Source organism: Pyrus communis, chromosome 5 (genome assembly GCF_963583255.1).
Source record: "Pyrus communis chromosome 5, drPyrComm1.1, whole genome shotgun sequence".
Lineage (NCBI taxonomy): Eukaryota > Viridiplantae > Streptophyta > Magnoliopsida > Rosales > Rosaceae > Pyrus > Pyrus communis.
This window is the reverse complement of record NC_084807.1, coordinates 26804552-26822163: the sequence shown is the minus strand read 5'-3', so window position 1 is coordinate 26822163 and position 17612 is coordinate 26804552. Positions and strand designations below refer to the sequence as shown.

General features: G+C 36.8%; 2 protein-coding genes across 2 annotated transcripts; both read right to left on the bottom strand.

Moving 5' to 3' along the window:
• Positions 1-7857: 7857 nt before the first annotated feature.
• LOC137733283 (transcription factor bHLH120-like) lies at positions 7858-9234 on the bottom strand. The gene is made up of 3 exons (XM_068472424.1): positions 8845-9234; positions 8279-8635; positions 7858-8117 (listed from the first exon to the last, which is right to left on the bottom strand). Exons 1-3 carry the CDS (start codon positions 9190-9192, stop codon positions 8043-8045), a joined length of 780 nt encoding a protein of 259 aa, XP_068328525.1. The 5' UTR covers positions 9193-9234; the 3' UTR covers positions 7858-8042.
• Positions 9235-16314: 7080 nt separating this feature from the next.
• On the bottom strand, positions 16315-17498 carry LOC137733349 (transcription factor bHLH118-like). The gene is made up of 3 exons (XM_068472501.1): positions 17053-17498; positions 16457-16816; positions 16315-16383 (listed from the first exon to the last, which is right to left on the bottom strand). The coding sequence occupies exons 1-3, from the start codon at positions 17281-17283 to the stop codon at positions 16315-16317; spliced, it is 660 nt and encodes a 219-aa protein (XP_068328602.1). The 5' UTR covers positions 17284-17498.
• Between the last annotated feature and the right edge of the window lie 114 nt (positions 17499-17612).

Here is a 17612-nt window from a genome sequence, read left to right as displayed (position 1 = left end):
TCGAGAAGGTTGCAGAAGCAACAACGAGCAAGCAAGTATGGGATACACTCAGTACAATCTACAAAGGAGTAGATCGAGTCAAGAAAGTGAGGTTACAATCACTTCGAGCAGATTTTGAAACTGCTCATATGAATGAAGGGGAGAGCATCTCCGACTATCACTCAAGGCTCATTGTGATAGTAAATCAGATGAGGAGAAATGGCGAGAGACTCGATGAAGTACGAGTTGTGGAGAAGATACTCCGGTCACTCACATCTAAGTTTGAGCATGTGGTGACTGCCATTGAGGAATCCAAGGATTTGGAGGTGATGAGCGCAGAAGAGCTACTAGGATCCCTCCTAGTTCACGAGCAACACATTCAGAAGAATGCAAGCCCCACAACGCTAGAGCAAGCTTTGGAGTCAAAGTTGAATATTGACAAACCAAATAAAGGTCGTGGGCAGTGGAACTCACGTCGTGGGAGCTCATCCAACCGTAGCCGAGGACGAGCCCGAGGAAGAGGTCGAGGCTATGCACAAAATCAAGGTCAGTCTCAGGAGTGGAGATCTACTCGAGGAAAGGCGCATATCCAGTGTCACAACTGTAAGCAATATGGACATTATGCCAATGAATGTTCACATAAAAATGGTGAGCTTGTCAACATGGCAGAATCAAGTGGAAATACTGATGAAGAACTTACAGTCTTACTAGCACACCATGATTCCAGTAGCCAACAAGATGTTTGGTATTTGGACTCTGGTGAAAGCAATCACATGTGTGGAAAGAAGGAGTTTTTTGCCGAACTCAAAAAAAGGGCCTATGGATCTGTAAGTCTTGGTGACTCCTCAAAGTTGCCAGTTGAAGGCAAAGGGAAGATCAAGATCATCCAGAAGGATGGAAGAGAAGAATACATCTCCGATACCTACTACATACCAGGTATGAAGAGCAACATTCTGAGCATTGGTCAACTGCTCCAGAAAGGGTACATTATACATATGGAGAACATGCTTCTCACTCTCAGGAATGCAAGGAGAAAGCTTATTGCACGTGTTCGAATGTCAAAGAACCGGATGTTTCCGTTGAATTTGAACACAAAGATTGGAAGCTGCAACATCGGTGTAATGGAAGATGAGTCATGGAAATGGCATCTTCGATTTGGCCATCTTAATTTCAATGGCCTAAAGTTGCTGTCAAGTGGAGGAATGGTTCGTGGTCTACCCCAGATTGAAGCCACACGCCAAGTATGTGAAGGTTGTGTGCTTGGCAAGCAAGCACGACTATCGTTCCCTGTTGGTGATACATGGAGAGCAAAGGCACCACTGCAGTTGGTGCACACAGATATATGTGGTCCATTGGATCCCATGTCTTATGGAGGTAATAGGTATTTTATTACCTTCATTGATGATTTCAGTAGAAAGACTTGGGTCTATTTTCTCAAGGAGAAGTCAGCTGCCCTAAAAATTTTCAAGGAGTTCAAGGCACTCACAGAGGCAGAAAGTAACCACAAGCTTGTGGCTGTGAGATCAGATAGAGGTGGAGAGTACACCTCCAATGCTTTCCAAGCATACTGCAAGGAGCAAGGAATTAGGCATCAACTTACTGCTGCCTATACCCCACAGCAAAATGGGATAGCCGAAAGAAAGAATCGAACCATCCTTGACATGACAAGGTCCATGCTTAAGGAGAAGAATTTGCCAAAAGAGTTATGGGCAGAAGCTGTAGCTTGTTCGATTTATTTGTTGAATCGATGTCCAACAAAGAGTGTCAAGAGGATGACACCACAAGAGGCTTGGAATGGATACAAGCCGAATGTTACACACCTAAGAATTTTTGGGTGTGTTGCATATGCTCAAGTTCCAGAAGCCAAGAGGAGGAAACTTGATGATAGAGGTGAGAAGTGTGTGTTTGTGGGCTATAGTGAAGAGTCCAAGGCATACAAGCTCTACAACCCACTAACTGGCAAACTAGTGGTTAGTAGAGATGTCATCTTCAGTGAGGAAGAGACATGGACGTGGAACAACAAAGAAGTCAGTAAAGAGAAGATCGTCTCCACTGATTCTGAAGAACCAGAAGTTGTACCACCGATTGAGCAACAGCCTGCTCAAACAATCACAACAACTCCAGTGCACAGAATTGCAAGGAGTGGTCCTACATCTAGTGAGGAAAGCAGCTCCTCAACTCCAGTGAGGTTAAGGAGTCTCACAGAGATTTATGGACAAGAAGAAGAAGAAGAAACCAACCTTTTCTGCTTGTATGCAGACCACGAGCCTTTCTCATTCAATGAAGCTGTGGAAGAAGATTGTTGGAAGAAAGCCATGGAAGAAGAGATCCATGCCATCGAGAAGAATGACACTTGGGAGCTGACAAAGCTCCCACCAAATCAGAAGGCTATTGGTGTCAAGTGGGTTTACAAGATCAAACGCACTGCAGATGGGAGTGTGGATCGATACAAATCAAGGCTTGTAGCAAAGGGCTACAAACAGAAGTATGGAGTGGACTATGATGAAGTCTATGCTCCAGTTGCGAGACTTGACACGGTAAGATTGCTAATCTCTCTTGCCGCACATCATAAATGGAAAATTTATCAACTAGATGTCAAGTCAGCCTTCCTTAACGGAGTACTTGAGGAAGAAGTGTACGTGGAACAACCAGAAGGCTTCCAAGTACAAGGAGAAGAAGATAAGGTGTATCGTTTGAAGAAGGCTTTGTACGGCCTCAAGCAAGCACCACGAGCTTGGAACTCAAGGATCGACAACTACCTTCACCAAAATGGATTTCAGAAATGTCCATACGAGCATTCAGTTTACATGAAGAATGGTGAAAAAGGGGAGTTCTTAATTATTTGTCTCTATGTAGATGATTTATTGTTTACAGGAAACAATGAGGCAATGTTCCATGAGTTCAAGCAATCCATGTTCAGTGAATTCGAGATGACTGACAATGGATTAATGTCATACTTTCTTGGCATAGAAGTGAAGCAAGAAAGTGATGGTATCTACATCTCTCAACAAAGGTACATGAGAGACATATTGAAGAAGTTCAATATGGACAAGTGCAACACTGTCAATACCCCAGTCGCAACTGGATTGAAGCTGTCCAAAGGAGGAGAGGGTGAGTTTGTAAACTCAACAGTGTACAAAAGCCTCGTTGGAAGCCTAAGGTACCTTACAATCACAAGACCTGATATAGTTTATGGTGTTGGACTCGTGAGTCGATACATGGAAACACCAAGGGAGTCTCATTGGCTGGCCGCCAAGAGAATTTTGAGGTACATAAGAGGTACTCTAAACTATGGTCTATTTTATAATTTTGGTGAAGATGCAAAATTATTTGGTTATTCAGATAGTGATTGGGGAGGTGACCAAGATGAAAGGAAAAGCACAACTGGCTATGTGTTTTTTCTAGGATCAACAGCTTTCTCATGGACTTCAAAGAAGCAATCAATTGTTGCTTTGTCATCATGTGAAGCCGAGTATGTTGCTATAGCCTCAACCGTGTGTGAGGCAATTTGGTTAAGAAATCTGTTGAAGTCAGTGTGTCATCCACAAGTGGAATCGACTGTGATTCATGTAGATAACGTGTCTGCAATCAAACTTGCAAAGAATCCTGTTCAACATGGAAGGAGCAAGCACATTGATACCAGGTTCCATTTTCTAAGGGACCATGTGAAGCAAAAGACAATTGAACTTGTCTACTGTCACACCAAGGAACAAGTGGCAGACATCTTCACAAAGCCATTGCCAATTGAAACATTCCGGCTACTGCGTGAAATGCTAGGAATGAAGGCGTTTTGATTTGAGGAGGTGTGTTGGAAATTCAAATCAAAACAGGATGTTGCTGCTAGCTATTGTTGAAAATCAATGTCAAAGTTAGGCATGGAAAGTTAGGCAATGTTAGGTATGGTTGAATAAAAATTATTAGGTGCAATTAATGTGTTTTGTGTGGTAATAAATAATCTTAGTTTAATCATTTGGTTTGCTATAAATACCCAAGTTCTCAAGCATTGTAAATCATCTCATCCGAATCCCACTTCCAATTGTGAAGAAGCTTGTAAGCTTTCTTATTCCAACAGTTTGTAAACCTTTTTCATATATCAAAGTCCAAGTGTTTTGCCAAAGCTTGTTGCTTCCCTCATTTCTCTATTTCTTTCTTTGTCCAATTTTATTTGAGAGTGCAAAGAGAAAGAGGTGTGATAGAGTTTGTAAACTTATCACCCACATATTTTGGTATTGTGTTAGTAAACTGTTAAATACCAACAGAAGCCACTGAGTCCAAAAACCCCACCCAGGACACGAAAACAAAGAAAACCCCAGAAAACGAAATCCTCCAATAGGCTTGACTCCATCAATTGACCAAACACCACCGGCAACAAAATCGCAACTAGTGAACGCGGTGTCGCCACAAATTAGTCGAGAAGAGCCCCAAAATCCGAGAAAGAAAACCATAGCTGGAAGATTCGACCCGCCGGCAACCAAAAAAATCAACCAAATCCGCGAAACTAACCCAAACATGGCAGCAGATCTCGAAGACAGAATGTTTGAAAACGCATGGGGAAGGTCGCAAAGAGAAAGGGGAGAAAGGGAATAAATTGGTCACAGAGTGGAAAGGTTAGGTTAGGAGGAGGGGGTAGGGTGTAGAAAGCAAGGGAGTGGAGAGGTTAGGTTAAGAGGAGGGGGTGCTAGAAGGAGTTGGGAGAGGCTGCCGTCGGCCCCAAGCCAAAGCAAAGGACCGAGAACTGAGGGTTTGCAGAGTTTGGTCTGCCGTTTTTCGAGAGAGAATGAGTTTGCTATTTCCCTTGGGTGAGTTGCTCCCTTGAATCCTTCACTAATTTTTAGTTAAGGGACCTTCAATTTTTGTTGGTTGCGTTGTTATATTGTCACGTGGCTTATAATATCACGCGCTCAAATATAGAGAGATGATAAATTTGATATGCCATGAAACTAGCAGCTGTGAAAGGATATGGTAACTGTCACGCCGCCTGGGTTTTCATCCAAGTTACAGGTTACATGCATAAAACTAGCAGCTGTGAAAGGATACAGTTTATTCATAATTAGATATATTGGACCTTTAGTCTAGAATTGGGCCTTTAATCTGAAAACTTATTGGGTTTTACGTAGGCTCTAAGGTTATTGGTACAATGTGGGCTGAGGCACGACAGCACGAGTTTATGGGATTGTTCAAAGGCAAAGATCTAAAGAAATAATGAATTCAAAAAAAGGATTGTTAGCTTTCTAGATATACTTTGGTCATTGGGCACATGGGCTAGCAAGAGCAGTAATCGGCCGTCAACAGTAGGCGTGGTTCGACGAACCACCAAAACTTAATCACCGACATTTTAACCGAAGATAACTTAAAGTGATTTGTATTGCTTTCTAACTTAAAGTGATTTGTATTGCTTTCTCTTTGTAACTGAAGATAACTTAAATTAGTAATTTTTCTCAATTGTGAAGAATTAGTAGTCTTGCGAAATAAATAATTTTCAGCTTACAAGATCAGCATTATAATCGTAAATCATGACCTTTGCAAGGGTATTTCTAACATCTTGGTCGTAATAGATGAAAGTATATTGTAATACGGCAGTAAACTCACCAGCTGCTGGAAAATCATGAAATGAGCCATGCGGTCCAATTTGAACAAAATAGTTGAGAAGATGTGGTTAACGAAAGTAATTTTCATTTTGAACGTATGCAATTCAGCTGAAACTATCCCATCTTAATGTGAAAACAAATTCACATGCATGGTAGTTTGGATATGTTACGATCATACGTTGGAAGTTGAGATTGTATTGTGAATAGGTCAGGTCCTAGAATATTTGTCCATGTCAATACAAATAAAACCATATGTATATATAGGGAATTGTTATTAGCACTCTAAAAATCTCATTTGGCACTCCAAACTTTCTATAATTATGAAGAAAAATACACTTATGAGGAGTGTAGAATGAGATTTTTGGAGTGCTAATAACAATTTCCTATATATATATTCACACCACATTGTCCTTTAACAATCCGAACGGCCTATTTTCAAGTTACACCTCTTGAATCATCCTTGCAAAATATTAGCCAAATCAGAAATATTTGAGACATCTAATTGAGTTCAAAGAAATAAACGAACACTTTGTTCTATAAGAAACAATGAAATTTCATTGTGATAATTAAATAGGTAAATGGTTTCGGGATTGAATTAAATTTTTACAAGAATGATTTATGAATTAAGACTTACAAAATAGACTGTTTGGATCGTTGAAATTCGATATGAAATTGGTTCCACAACTAATCCCCAAAAATAAAATTAAAAATCCCTTCCCAAGGGCCAGCCTATATGTATATGTCTTGTAGTTTTCATTCATGCATATATGCATATATAGAGGAAGGGAGATCGATAAACGCGATAGATAATTGAGTTGGTAGGATATCCTGGTATTAGCCAGTCGTGCAGTATCTATTCAACGATGGTGTTTCCTTTTTTGGGAAGAATAATCTCTGTATTAATTTCATTAAAAATATCAAAACTTCATGAGTTTTGATTTCTTGCCAACAACTTATCCAACTATGATTTGCTCACAATAGATATAATCACAAGGAAAAAGAAAATCATCAAATAAATCACAACCCGTATACAACTTTATATATGATGGATTCTAACGTATGAGACGTATCCAGCAATTTAATTAAACAATAATCCAGGCACAATCTTAGAGAACATCTACTGGCCAGTCGCGAAATTTTGGTTTGTCATGTGTTAGCTTAAGATCATGAATGGTCTAAAATTTTATATACAAGTAACGAAAATTTTGCATGAATTCTAGAATTTATGCAGCAGTCTTGCCAACAACTTTATTCAACTATGATTTGCCTACAATAGATATAATCACAACGAAAAAGAAAAATCATCAAATAAATCAGAACCCTATCCAACTTTATATGATGGATTCTAACGTATGGGATGGATCGAGCAATTTAATTAAACAACACCTACTAAAATAAGTCACGAAATTTATTTTGTTATGTTAGCTTACGATCAATGGTCTAAAATTTTATATACAAGCAATGAAATTTTGCATGAATTATATAACTTTATGCAGCAGCAATTAACATAATACCATCTGTCCATAATCTTTATAGTGTATCAATTCGGCTAAAACTTAGTAAAGATTTCGACAGTGAGTTGATAAAATAAATAAAGGGGCTGACAAATATGAGAATTGTTTGTATCATACTTTATAAACTTCAAAGCTATCGAGTACCTGTCAACTTTGTACTTCTGAAGACTTATTTAAGGATTCATGTTGAAGCCCGTGACTTACTTTCTAATCAAGAGACCAATCACAACGCGACATATGTCGACACCAGAATAAAACTCCTAGAGTCCCACATCAACCACGGATGACAACATGAGACTCTTCAACTATAAAACGAGATCATTCTCCCACAATTAATCCAATGACATTATTCTACTTAATCTATCATTATAACTTACTAGTGATAATTTGCTTAAACCTTTGAAACATGTAAACTCTACCTTATTAATGAGAACTCATCTACCTTCATGAACGTAACCGAACTTAGGGTGAACTACATATACCTTGTATTTGCTTCCCTATCGCTATCTCCTTACATATTATCATCACTTGAGGACCAAAGCAACCTTGTGAAGGTCACACCTCATTTTACGTTGTTTCAAAGTCAACCCGATTTTGTATATCAACAAGAATCAAAAGGAAGGCTATTAATTGCTATGAGTACTACTTTCTGTTATTGCATGAACTAATGAGCTCACAGTATATAAATGTACTTGCAAGGTTCTAGATAAAAGCTTAACTAATTTCATGGAAATCACGTTCCAGAGAGTTTTGCATTTTCTAAATAGACCTTGAAATCGTTTGTCTTAAAAGAAATTAAGAATTGCATACATATTAAGAGTGAAACAACAGAAATTTCAGCAACAGGTTACACAAATCACAAATACAACCAAATCATCCAGGGTTTTACTGTAATCAAGGGGAATCAACATTGGGAAGGGAAAATTATATATATACTTCCCTGGTAATTGAAGATATTTGGTCACCCAGAATTGCAATAGTTACTTAATTTCAGTTGCAACTCAGAGAAATCCAGACATGCCAAAACGTTGCCAACCTGTGGATTGAAGAAAACGCACTGTGAAATTTCTTTTATCTGTTCTTATATCATGATTAATCAGATGGTAATTAAGATTAAATCTATGTCTAAATATGTACCAGACATATCTTTGAAGATAAGTCCTAATCTAATTTTAGTCAAAAGGAACGAGTATACACCTCACACTGAATGTTGTGAAACGAACTTTCATTTACTCTGGTGGAAGCACACTCAACAACACTAAGGCCTTCCGCAAGCAATACTTTGAGCACTCCCGAAAGAGGCAACCCTTCCTGCTCGCCGCAGCTACTACTTATCACAACCTCCACTGCCCCCAAACAGGTTGGGTGAACCATGATAGAGCACTTAAGAAAATCGTGACCCGAACTTTCATTTTCGAGACCAAAATCTTTAGAATCACATTCATACAACTTTTTAATCTTTTCCCTCTTGGCATTCAGTTCTTCAATCTTCGCCTTCGTGTGATTTATATAATTGACGGCCTCATTCATGTGCTCGGTGATTGAACGTTTTCCCTGTAACCCCAACACAAAAACCCTAGGAACATTACTAATCATCTATGTCAAGAAATTAAAACAAAATGCAATATATCCTTTTAACCCCAGGACAAAACCTTAAAAACATCGTTAATCATCTAAATCAAGAAATTAAAACCCAGCCCACAAAAGAAAATTACAGAAAAAGAATATGAGTAAATATACAGAGGTTGATCTCGATTCTTAACCTTGATCAATTCACAGGGGAGGAGGGATCGAAGTGATGAATTAAGAACTGCCATAAGCTGTCTTCTTTGGCGTTCGTTGTCCCTACGCACGATCTTCCTTTCAGTCTTACCATCACTATTATTTTCTGCAGTATTACTGGAATTAGGTGATAATATCATATGTTGTTGCCGCTGCTTGCCTTTTCCCATTATCTTATTACGGGATGGATTCTTCTCCTCTGGAAAAACCTCATGACCCCGCATTAGATCTTCTACTTGCATCATATCATTATGGTGGGAATCATCAATAAAGGAAGTCTGGAATACCAAATCTTTGCTTTGATCATGATGATATGAATTAGGAAACATTGAACCAAGACTGAATGATCGCCTGAGAGCCCCAAAGTTTTAAGGTTGTTTATGTGACTAGCTAGGGATACGATTGCTAGGGCTAAGAGTGATTTCGCTTGGACTGGAGGGGCTTATTCGATATATCATTCCTTAATCTAGTGAGGAGGGGCAAACGTGGCTTTCAAGGTTCGGAACCGCATAATAGAGCTTGCATATTATATTTTTTGTGTGGAGTACACTCTTTTCACTTTAGTACTGAGCCAATTATGGCCCATTTATTTTCACATTTGGTGGGCCACCGTGTCGAAAGTCGGTAGGCCGTGCACCGAACATCGGATGGGTTCAGACCAGGGCTACCAAACCTCCAAATATTGGGAGAAAACGAGTTTTATTTACGGAAAAGAACTTTCCTTTTATGGGCAAAATACAAGAAGAAAACTTAAGAGAAGTGTTATTGGCATATCAAAAATTACATTCTACACTTTTTACAAGTGTATTTTCTTTCCTAATATATAAAGTTTGCAGTGTAGAATAAGATTTTTGGAATGCTAATAACAATATCGAAAGTCGGTAGGCGGTGCACCGAACATCAGATGGGTTCAGACCATGGGCTACCAAACTTCCAAATATTGGGAGAAAACGTGTTTTATTTAGGGAAAAGAGCTTTCCTTTTATGGGCAAAATATAAGGAGAAAATTTAAGAAAAGTGTTATTGGCACTTCAAAAATTACATTTTACACTCCTCACAAGTGTATTTTTCTTTCCTAATATAGAAAGTTTAGAGTGTAGAATGAGATTTTGGAGTGCTAATAACAATTCCCAAACTTAAATAGGAATTTTCTTGTTCCATCACAAAATATAAAAATAATGAGTTAAAACATAACATGTAATATTTCAGGTTTACAATTTTCTTAAGAAATAACATGTATGAGTTAAGACAAAAGAACCTAACTTTTGTTAAATTAACTGGTAAAAAGTGTCACAAAATTATCTTAACTAGTTTTACCCAAAAAAAAAAAAAAAAGGTTTATCTTAACTAGTCAATTTAACTTAACTCCAACAACATTACGCAATGATCAAAATGCCCCATCTAGGCGCTAGTCAGCTGACCATCACCACGATTAATCTTTTCATGTTTAAAAAATATAAAAAAAAAAAGATGCCTAAACTCGCCTAGGCAACCACCTACCTGCTTAGACTAGGCATTCTTAGGTGGGTTTAAGGGCTGGTTTGGTACAAAGGTGTTTTTATAAAAAGTAGATATAAAAAAAACCTGACCTCAAAAATGTGTTTGATAAACACTTAAAAACAGCTTATTTTCACAGTTTTGAGTGAAAAAAACTGAAAACGTGAAATAGCAAAAATGAGCTTATTCTCACAACACAGCAGAAACAATTTTTTTTTTAAAAGCACAACAATACCAAACCGGCCCTAAGTGTACTGGGTGGTTTTATGACATTTGTTTGCTTATTTCTTTTATTTAAGAAAATGGCTTAGGGTAACCATTTTCACTTAAACATAAAAATAGATAACTTTCATTTTTTTTTTTTTTGAAGAAATGCATTTTTTGCTTTTAATACATTATAAGAGACTTATTAGATACTTGAATAAACACTCATATATACTCGTTCCCCATGTTTTCAATATATTCTAGTGCTTATGGTTTATGTCATAATATTTTGCAATTTATGATTTCCACTATAATTATGTATTTTTTTAAAGTGTAAATAGACACTTATTTTTTTTTTTCAAAATTATTATTTTTAAAGGAAGGGGGAGGATCCGAAACTACTACAATAATTTAGAGGAGAGAGAGTTTCGGACCCGAGACACATGGTGGAAACCCAACACCCTATCCACTACCATAAGTACATTTTGTTTTTTTTTTTTGAACAAATGATATTATCTATGTCACATCTTGGCCTGGGTCCCCACCACATCCCGTGCTCAACTCGGCCGTAGCACGATATTATCCGCTTTAGGCCTCGACCACGCCCTCACGGTTTTGTTTCTGAGAACTCAGACGAGAACTTCCCAGTGGGTCACCCATCATGGGATTGCTTTCGCGCGAACTCGCTTAACTTCGGAGTTTCGATGGCACCCGAAGCCAGTGAGCTCTCAAAAAGCCTCTTGCTAGGTAGAGATAAGAATATACATATAAGGCTTACAGGATCCACACCCCTGGGCGATGTGAGATCTTACAATCTACACTAAAGGGAGGGGGTGGGCATAGCCGCAATGGGCTAGAAATAATGTGGTTCAAATTCACCTTTGACGTGAATCGAACCTAAGACCTCTTACTTACAAGTGAAGAAGAATACCACTGGACTGTAGTACTAAGTGACACATTTTTATATGTTATATAATAAATGTAATTAAAACTGTCTAAGTCCTTGCCTAGGCTTCGCTTAGTCTCCTAAGCGTAAAGCCCTTATTCACTGACTGATTAGCACTTAGGGCCCATTTAGGACCTTTTTTTTATTATTTTTTTTTACAAATCTTTAATATTTTAGTAGTTTTTCAAGAGAGAGGGCTTTAAAGGAGGGAAAATGATCATCGCCAGATCCTTTTCCTGGGGATCCTAGGGATCCTGTGATTGTGACCGTTTATCGTACATTGTGCGATCAGAAATCATTTCAAAATTTAAAATTTAAAATTAAATATAAATAGTACATAACAAAAACTGACTGCATGATGTACGATGAATGGTTACGATCATAGAATCCATAGGAAAATGATCCGATGAGGATCCTTTCCTTAAAGGAGAGAGAAAGAGCTAAATAATGGACATGGATCTTCTCCGGATCCAATTATCCTATGGATCCATCAATCCGAGCCGTTGAAATTTGATCCAACGGTTAAAGTTATTATAACTTTTAAAGTTGGCCTCTATTTGTAGCCGTTGGATCAAATTTTAACGGCCCAGATTGATGGATCCCTAGAATTAAGACAATTGGATCGAGAGAGGATCCATGTCCCTGAATGATTGGAGTGTTTAATATATCTTTAATATTTAGCAAATGTTAAAATTCTCTCTCCTCCTTTACAAGTTTATAGAGTGATTATTCACCATGTTAGTTTAAACTTTAAACAGCTCTCCAGAACATCTTCAACTAAATTTATAAAATCAATAAAACTCTATTTTAAATAGTTAAATGTAAAAAATCCATCTCCAACAGACTCTATAAAAGAGTCTCTATTAAAATAAATAGTTACTCTTTAAATTTATAGAACAATAGTTCATAAGTTTATTATTAAAAAAATTATTAAAATTCAAGGATGGACCTGTAAGAAAAAGGAAAAGAGAGAAGATGGTTCTAGAAAATGAGTAGGTTGAAAATTTTCTTTTTGAAATGATTGGTAATAAAACATTCGAAATTCGTTAAAATAGTGTGTTAGAGATGAAAAGTAAAAGACAAGTTAAAGTAAGGTTTCGATATTGTTCACTCACTCTAGCGTAGCTAAAATTAACTAAACAGATGGAAATCCTCTTAAAGAGTATCTTTGGAGTAAGGTTTCGTTAGTTTTTTTTTTTTTTTTAACTAAAATAGTCAAGGTAATATTGTTTTAAAGACTCTTGAAGATGCTCTAAATACTGTAAAGACACAAGAGCCTTGCCTTTTAGTCTTCAAAGGTATCATGAATGTTGACTCGTTCCTGTCACGTGCTTTCCATTAAAATATGAACAAATTTTATGACAAATATGTCCTCATAGATTATGAAAATGACCATCATATATAAAAATTTGGTATTTCCTACGTAGTTTCCCATCTTTACCAAACATAGGAAATAAACTTTGCGTTTCCCTTCCCTCAGGGAAAGGCATGGGAAATGATTTCTCATCAATTCCTTTCAACGTACCAAGCGCAGTTTAAGTGTCAATTTATTTTGAAAAAACTCTAAAGTGTTTAAAGACAAAAATTACATTGTAATTAAGTGGTGGATTACTTGTGGTTTCAAAACGTCTTGGGTTCAAATATTCCTCTTGAAAAAAACCTCAATAACGTATAACATCAATTTTTACTATTACCAAATGGTAGTTATAACAAAAGCCTATTCAACCGAAATTTAAGGTCTCAAGAAATAAAAACTGTTATTTGTTTGAACGCAAAAAGCCACAAAGAAAGATCAAGTCCTCTTCAACTTTTACCGATGGCAATTGGCAACAATAAGATAAAGCTTAAAGTCTTCGTCAATTCTTATTTGCTGTCGCCATGTTTAGCTAGTTCCATGAGGGCATGTGTTGATGTATTTCTGATCAGTAACCTTTTCCTAAGCAACAAAGGTTGATCTACCAGGGCAGCACAACCCTGCAACATGACCTACGACAGCCTTTAACGCATGCCGAGCACACCGGCGACTAAGTCTGCAATTATTCATCAGGTCATCAAGCTAGGGTTAACTAAACAATAAAATGCGTTCAAGGGCCAGTGCCCTAGCTAGTGTGTGTGTACATATAATATACATATCTTAATCTTCTATTTCCTGAGTCATACTAGGAGTACATTTTGAATTGAATTATCACTCTGTCCAAGAGTTGGCAACAATGCACAAAACATACATGAAGGTGCACACTATGTACTCACTACTAAATTACTATAAATTGCATTAATTTAGACTTGTTGAGCCACCGTTTGTTAATTAATTGTTGTTGAAAATTTTAGTACGTGTTCCTATAAGGATGGTTGTCATATTATAACCAAGATACGAATATTATTAGGCAATATTAAATCGAGGATATGTAGAGCCGCAATGGCTACAGTATCAAGGCAAAGATATGATATATACTATATTCCTCTTTTATTTTTAGCCAGTCCTTATAAGCTGAACTAAACTTTGCTTTAAAATTACTTCTAAAGCAATATATATTCATAAAGTTGTTAGCCAAATCCTAAATGAAAGCAATGTGGATAAGACCCAAGATTAGCTTCGCTGTATAGTTTGTAGCTTTCCTCACTGAAAAAGAGTATTTATGGGCAGCGGTGGAGCTCGACGCTCAGGAGTAGTCTAATTTACTTCTATCTCTGATGTTAACAAAATTTACAACGTTGCTAGACATTTATAATTGTATCTACATGACGAATGTCATAGTCGGTTGTCATGTATATCTAATACATTTTTATTTCATAAAATGTCATGCCACGTTTTGAAAAGAAAAAACTTGCGTAAAAATGGATTATATGAAATTATAATAATACATTAGGCATATTTCCAGTTACACCTATTGGAACTCCATTTTAATCTCATTTTGCCTTTTGTAACTTAAAAGTCATCATTTTACTCTCTGAACTCAAAATTCGTTCAACTTTGACGTGTGGACTCTCTCTTCTCTCTAAAACTTATAAGTCGCCTCTTAAAACATATATGAGACCCAACACCCAGTAAGACTATGTCACATGTGCAATAAATTTGAGTGCAAATCTCCAGTATGCGTCAACATTCAACAAAAAGAGAATATTAAGTTTAAAAGAAATTAAAGAGATGAAAAAAATAAAAAAGAAATTGATTAGCTTGGCTCACCCTAATCAAACCACACAAGACATTAGCTAACAGAACTATGGCAATGTGGAGCGCATTTTGAGTTATATAGAGATGACTTTCAAGTTTTAGAGGGCAACAAGAATCAAAATAGAGTTCCAAGGGGGCAAAGTGAAGCGAATTTTGAGTTTCAATGAGTAAAGTGACAACTTTTGGATTACATGGAGCAAAGTAGGCGTAGCTACAAATAAGCTTATTTTTTATTGCCTGCTATTACACCAGGCATACAAGATATCGAATCAAAACAGATAATTGTAGCTAGTTTGGGATAAAGAGCTTATTCCTTCTAGTGAATAAGCTAAAAATATTCTTTTGTGAAAATTAAATTGCTTTCTTGTTTGTTCGGGAGATTCATTTGTTTAAGTTAGCAAATTAATGTTGAGATTAATAGTGAAGTTAGGGTGGGTCTTTATAATTTGTTACTGGGATTGTTCTGTTGACTTGTTGTTTAAGTAGCCATTTTTCAGCTTTGTGACATGTTGAGAACTCAGAGATTTTGGGTCCTGTCTGCTAGTAAAACATAGGACAAAAATAAATCCGTTCCATCTGGAAATCAGGATTAGTGGTGTATATGAATTGTTCTTGGCTTAGCTCTTCATTTGATGCTTCAATTATCCTTCTTCTATTAGTGAGGACAAATTAAAGGCAAAACAGTACTACGAGACATGCAGATTATAGATTGTCTAATATATTTTGTTGTCATCCCATTGAACCAAAAATTATTAATAATTTTAAATCTAAGTAGCCCATGTCTATATCATGAAGTTATACCGTTAAACTGAAACACATGTATAAATTGATGATTTGATCCCACCGATCAATTTTAAGTGTTTAATTGTGTCAATTTGTTAGAAAAACATTTGAGACTTTCTTTTTTTATACTAATAACATCTGAGACTTTTAATCATTCCACAACTATATAAAAACGTATGGTAAAAACATCACACACTTATTAGCAAAACGATCTATTCAATTTACCCAAATAACTATTTCCCACTCGGAAAATAGTAATACTCCATGCATAATCAATTTGTAAGATTCACAACTTCATATCACTTCAGAAGTCTCTTCAATTGGCCTGAACGTAACTTTCCAATGCAACATTTTATTTGTAAGGAATTATACATTAATCTCTGACTAAACCATCAATAATAGTTAACACTTATGAGCAATTTTTTGCCTCTTACGTGATGGGAGGAGAGATATGCACATGGTTGTATACAACTATTACAAATGCTACATTCAACATCATTAGTACAACTTGAGAAAACAATTTGCGTAGAAGAAACCATCCTTGAAACAGATTCAACATCAACAGCACCCAATTGATATAAATTTTTCATCGGAAATATGGCTTTCAATATAACACATGATCCTAACTTCCAAAAGCTCAAAGATTTTATGACCCATACTTACAGTACGTAAGGTGAAGTATGAGACATAAATTAAACCGAGCAAAATTCAGTTAATCAGTTTCACTACGAGTCTCTCCCATGAAGAAAACCCACAAACTAATAGACACTCTTCGAACCATATGGAAATGTTCAGGTAGGAAACGCAGCTAATTAACTACACGTATTTGTTGTTACTTGAAAAATGTAGTCAATGATAACAGACTTCAGTCAGAGTCTGCTGCAACCCAGAAAAGTCTATGCATGTTGGATCGCTAACCTGTGAAATTACACATAAAGAAGAATGAAGTAATCTTGAATTGATCAGATAACTAGTTAAGCTGATGTACTACCTCAGATTGGATGGTGTAGACAAGCCTTTTGTTAACTTGGGCAGTAGCACAGCTGATTACACTGAGTCCTTGTCCAAGAAGTATTTTCAGCATTCTTGATAGCAGAAAAAACTGCTCCGCAGATCCGTCGGTACTGACTACAATCTCAACCCCGGCTAAGCAAGGGTGGACTGCAACTAGGGTACTTGTTGAAGTTGATGAGCTACCACTGCTCCCATGGTCTAGATTCCTAGCACTCAAATTGGACGAGGACCCCATCTTTAGCTCATCTCTCTTGACACCAAATATTTTGATCCTCTTTTGCAGGTGTTTGATATAATTCACTGCCTCGTTCATATGATCCGCTAACGAACGCTTTCCCTAACAGATTCCAACAACACGATTATGGTCGAGGATAAAGCCCTAAACTTTGACAAAATTGATGAAAACCCAAGATAAATTTACAAAGCAATGCACAATTACCGATCTTTTTCCCCAAAAAACGGCCATTTAATAAGCAAGAAATAATTTTTGGTGCCTAGGGTATTTTAATCACAAGGAAAATATGCTAAGTAGGGAGAAATCAAGTAAAAGAAACATTTAAGGTTCCATCTTACCTTGATAAATTCAAGAGGAAGTACGGATCTAAGTGATCCATAAAGGTTGGCCATTTCTTGCCTTCTTTTCTTTTCAATTTCTCTATGCATCATCTTCTTTTTCTCATCATCATCATTTGGCTTATCTTGATTTTTCGCACCATATGAAGTCGGCGCTAATGATGATTTTCTCCGCTGGCCTCCTGTATTAAGGTTATTGAACATACCGACATCCATTGAAGCAGCGTACATGTGACAAGATCAGATCTTCTGAGATTCTATTTTGATCGAAGGAATAAATAGATGAAATACAGAAGACCAACTCTCATATTTCTTTGCTGTGAAGAAAACATTGTATATTAGAATACTCAAAACGCTCTTCAAGGTTTTTTTTTCTGAGAGTGCAAAAGAAGGCAAAGTAGTTTATCCGTTAGTTAGGGTTTTAGATCTTCGAATAAAAAACTCACCCAAAAATTCTCTTCCCTGCCCTCGCTAATGGCCTCTTTATTTTAAAAAGTCGCTTGTTGGGAACTCTGCTTGTGTTGAAATTAACATTGCAAGTTGCAACCCAGCCACCCACA